Here is a 4,898-nt window from a genome sequence, read left to right as displayed (position 1 = left end):
GAATGCCTGCCACCCCTGGAGGGCCTCGCTCACCATCCCGGCCATTCCTCCCAAAGCTGGCAGGACCTGGATCACCTGAAACACACACAAAACAATTTGCAGTGTGAACACGAGAACACTCAAGGCTGCAAACTGGCCGTAGGCACCAGACCCTGCAGCCTGGCATGTGTACATAGGAGCTTTGGGAAATGATGGGTGATGATGATGATGATGATGATGATGACAATGATAAAATTCCTTCACTGGACTTAGGTTTCTTAGAAATTAAAAGTGTAAGATCTCAGCATTTCGAACCCACATTTCCATTTGTAGAGCTGTGCTGTCTGAGTTGGTAGCCACTAGCCACATATGTCTATTGAGCACTGAAATGAGACTAAGTCAAAACGAAATGAACTGTGAGCTCACTTAGACTATGAACATAATGTAAAATATTTAGTGAGTAATGTTTGTATTTATTACATGGCATGATATTTTGAACACCACGGGTTAAAGAAACTATATTATTAAAATTAATTACACCTGATTCTTTAGACTTTTTTAATGTGGCTACTTAAAGTTTGTTTTTCATAATCCCCAAACTGTTTATTGTTTGTTTTATTAAAATTTATTGGGATGACATTGGTTAATAGAATTAAACAGGTTTCAAATGTATAATTCTGTAATGAATCATCTGTATGTTGCATCATTTGTTTACCACCCAAGTCAGATCTCCTTCTGTCGCCATATATTTCATCCCTTTTACCCTTTACTACCCACCCCCCAACCCCCCGCCCCCGACACACACACAAACACCGCCCTTCCCTCTGGTAACCACCATAATGTTGTCCATGCCTATGAGTTTTTATTTGTTTGTCTTATTTGTTCATTTGTTGCTTTCAGTTTTATAACCCACATGCTTTTTCCATCTGACTTATTTCAAAGATTTAAAATTACACACAGGTGCAACTGGCACTGGGGGCTCCCAGCACGTTTCTTTTGCACAGCACTCCGGTAGCGGCACCCTTACTTCTAATAGGTGGTCAGTATGCAGACAGGGATAGGAATCGCTCAGTGGTGAGGAGAACAGGCTCTGCAGACAGACACACGGCTCTAAGCCTAGCTCTGCCGTTTACAGACAGGGTGTCATTAGCAAGTCACTAATTTCTCACTTTCTGATGGGATGATGCCTTCCTTATAATTAAATTCTATGCCTGAAAGCATCTGATAAGTGGGGCCTATTACTATAATTATGAGGATATTATTGATTAATATCTTCCGAGAGCTGTGCAATGCACCCTACAGAGCTCCCTGACCGTCTTCTCAGGGGCCAACCCCAAGGGCACTTCACCCAGTCTCACTTCCTGGGGGCATCTCTTCCCCTTGTGTGTTGGAAGTTGTTTGGTTCCCCCAGTGAGGCGCCCCTAACACAGAGGGATTCTGCCGGATGTTTGCCGCATCACACCGGCGGTGCTTCCGTGCTCTTATTGCAAAGATGGCAGTAAGAAATCAGTGTAAAACAACTTGTATCTGTGATGATTATCTAGTTCTACAGACACCCTCCCTCTCCCTCAGCCATCTTAATTTGTCCATTTGGCCAAAAGGTGAAAGCCAAACCTTCATGTTCAATTACACATTTGCTTCCTTCTCAGTGGTGTTTCGTTTTCCTTTTCTATTTTAGTGGTGCTATTATATGTGTCTCCTTGGTCTTATTACATGATCTTATTACATAAATGCATATACTTTTAGAAGGCAAGTAGGTTAGAGATCCTACTTTACATTTAATATCTCATTCTCCCCAAGAAGCTTACAAAGTAGAGCCACATAAAGCAATGTTATGGGACAAAACATTAGTAAGTTTCAAGAGAATAATTATCTTTGACAATGTCCATCTTAAGGCTGTAGGTAAGCAGCGGTATAAGTTCCCCTCGTTTATCCCATAAGCTTTCATTTGACTATATTAAGTTGTGATGAAGCCAGTGATTATGTGTTTTCCTCCAAAGATGAGGTCCCTGAGACAGTTCCAGAGCACCTATAAATGAGACCCCAGACCAACCGTGCCTTTAGCAGAGCCTGTTCACATCTCCTCACACTGAAGCCACTTAAAGGTGATTTTTTAAGGTTTAAGATATTGGCCAGACAACAGTGCATATAAAAGGAGAGTCTCATGCACCTTATCAGTAGCAATACCAGGTCTAGGCTAAAATCAATCATGATTAGGAGCAGAAAATGCCCAAAGGAAAGGTTGCAAACCAAAGGACCACAGGGACCAGGCCGGCATGTAGGTCACGGTGGGCAAATGGCAGCCCATGAGCCAAGTCCTATTGGTGTAAGTGGCCTAATTAGAGCACAGCCAAGGTCCTTCACTGGTATCTTGCTTATGGCTGCTTTCGCAAGACAACGGTAGAGCTGAGGAGCTTCAACAGAAAACACGTGGCCCTAGAGCCAAAACACATGGTCCTTTACAAAAAGAGTTTGCTCACTCCCAGTGTCATGAAGAAAGAGCCCTGGATTAAGAAAGCCCTCACTGTCTTTTCTGGAAGAAAACTGATGGCACGAGTGATGAAAATTGGGATGGATGGCGATACTCCAGATCAGCTTTGGGGGGCAGCAGGGAGGACTGAGGCCTGTGGTGACCTGGCGAGCGGCTGTCGGCAGCGGCTCGGCTCCAGCGCTCAGCTGCCAGGAGGGAGCATGGACCAGGACTGCCAGCACCTCTGATGATTTTCAACAGAAGGTAGGAAGCTGGGTTTTTAAATAAATAGCTCTGAACTTATAATGTTAGCAACTAATTCAAAATTTTACTTAACATTGACAGAGCCAGCCTCCTGCCTCCTGCCTCAATTTAAGGAAAGTAACTCTCTAATACACAAACTATTAAAAAGCAGAAGGCCTGCATTATGGATTTTCATGCTTAGCTCCCCATTTCAACACGTTCTAGGAGAGGCTTTTGCTTTCCACTCACTGAGTTCATTTCAGATTCCTGCTCGTCCTTTGAGGAAGGAGTTGACAAAGCCATCCTGTCTAGCCTTGATTTAGTTTATAAAAAGCTCATCCAGCCGAATTCTCCCTCTGGCAAAAACAGCAATTCACCCTGCAGAGCTTTGGGTGATGTTATCATCATCGTCATCAATCATCATCATCACAAAGTGCTTTCCCTTTACCCTGCCCATGCACTGGGCTCATTAGTGATCCATTTTCCTCATGTGCAACCTGAGAGTTAGGAAGATTAAACAATTGTCCATAATTATATAGCTAGAAAGTGTTGGAGTTAGAAATAAGGGCCTACTAGCCTTACCTAACTGTTTTTCCATACCTATTGATTTGCTAACTCTGCTGAGGTTGTGTGTGTGTGTGTGTGTGTGTGTGTGTGTGTGTGTGTGTGTAGTGTAGTGTAGTGTAGTGTATTTTGTTTAATTCATTGGGCCTGAATTGCCCACAAAGTAGAAAGCTGCACAATAGCCAAGAGATAGTATTAATTTTTCTAGAGCTCATCTATCATAAGAAACTAACGCTATTTTTCTGAGGTTTTACCCTGTAGAAATGGTCGGAGGAAAAATAAACCAGCCTTCACATAACAGACTGCCAGTTTCGGGTGAGCCCTGACACTGGGCATTCGCTCTCAAAGGTGCTCTAAAATTATTGAGTAAGAGCTTATTTGGGAATAAAACAATGTCACAGTCCAAGTCATTCAAAAAGTCCAGTAGCTGCATGAACAAATATGTATAAACTACTTTTCAAGTCTTAAGAAGAGACAGCACAGATCTAAAGTGTTGCCATTCTGCTCTGCCTGCCTCATGTGTGTTAGCTCCCCCAACTGCCTGACGACTACACAGTGTTCTGAAATTTCAAGGACCTATGAAAATGCCATTGCCAAACATTCATGGTTTTTAGAACTGAATGTCTGTCATTCTCTGTGCGAACACTAGAGGGCAGTCATGTCACATTGATGGAGGCCAAGCCACGCCAGGACATCCTGAAGAATCTACTTTTACATTTGTTTTTCCATAAATTTTAAAAGTAGAGTTACTTAGATTTTCACTTCTTAAACTTCTCACAACATTATTTTCATAGATTTTTAAAAATAGGACTTAAATTCCCAAACATTCGATAATGTGGAAAATAATTGATGTGGCTTCAATAACTTCTTAACTTGTGATGGGTTTCAACAAAATACAGGTAGCATGGCACCTCTGTTAAAAATAATTTCTACAGCATCTATGAAATAGTGACTACAGTTAATACTGTATTGCATATTGAAAAGTTTCATGTTTCTTACCAGAAAACACATTTACATTCTGTTAAGGTGTCGGCCCCCAAGTGTTGTTTTCTATGTGTTGTAACCCTAATTAGCTATCAAACTATAATCTGCATAATCCATTTATTTATTTATTTATTTTTTTGGGGGGGGTCCTGCCTCAATTTAAGGAAAGTAACTCTCTAATACACAAACTATTAAAAAGCAGAAGGCCTGCATTATGGATTTTCATGCTTAGCTCCCCATTTCAACACGTTCTAGGAGAGGCTTTTGCTTTCCACTCACTGAGTTCATTTCAGATTCCTGCTCGTCCTTTGAGGAAGGAGTTGACAAAGCCATCCTGTCTAGCCTTGATTTAGTTTATAAAAAGCTCATCCAGCCGAATTCTCCCTCTGGCAAAAACAGCAATTCACCCTGCAGAGCTTTGGGTGATGTTATCATCATCGTCATCAATCATCATCATCACAAAGTGCTTTCCCTTTACCCTGCCCATGCACTGGGCTCATTAGTGATCCATTTTCCTCATGTGCAACCTGAGAGTTAGGAAGATTAAACAATTGTCCATAATTATATAGCTAGAAAGTGTTGGAGTTAGAAATAAGGGCCTACTAGCCTTACCTAACTGTTTTTCCATACCTATTGATTTGCTAACTCTGCTGAGGTT

The 4,898-nt window shown here is 41.7% G+C and overlaps 1 protein-coding gene across 1 annotated transcript in view; it reads right to left on the bottom strand.

Annotated features, from left to right (window-relative positions):
• COL9A1 (collagen type IX alpha 1) overlaps window positions 1-4,898 on the bottom strand; it is a 125,145-nt gene that overhangs the window by 851 nt on the left and 119,396 nt on the right. The window contains 2 exon segments of the mRNA XM_015568161.1: window position 1; window positions 3-75. The exon segment at window position 1 is cut by the window's left edge and continues 851 nt beyond it. Of these exon segments, the coding sequence (XP_015423647.1) occupies window position 1; window positions 3-75 (74 nt within the window).

The sequence above is a fragment of the Myotis davidii genome, unplaced genomic scaffold, assembly GCF_000327345.1.
Source record: "Myotis davidii unplaced genomic scaffold, ASM32734v1 scaffold803, whole genome shotgun sequence".
In the NCBI taxonomy this organism is placed as follows: Eukaryota; Metazoa; Chordata; class Mammalia; order Chiroptera; family Vespertilionidae; genus Myotis; species Myotis davidii.
This window is presented reverse-complemented; position numbering and strand designations above follow the sequence as displayed.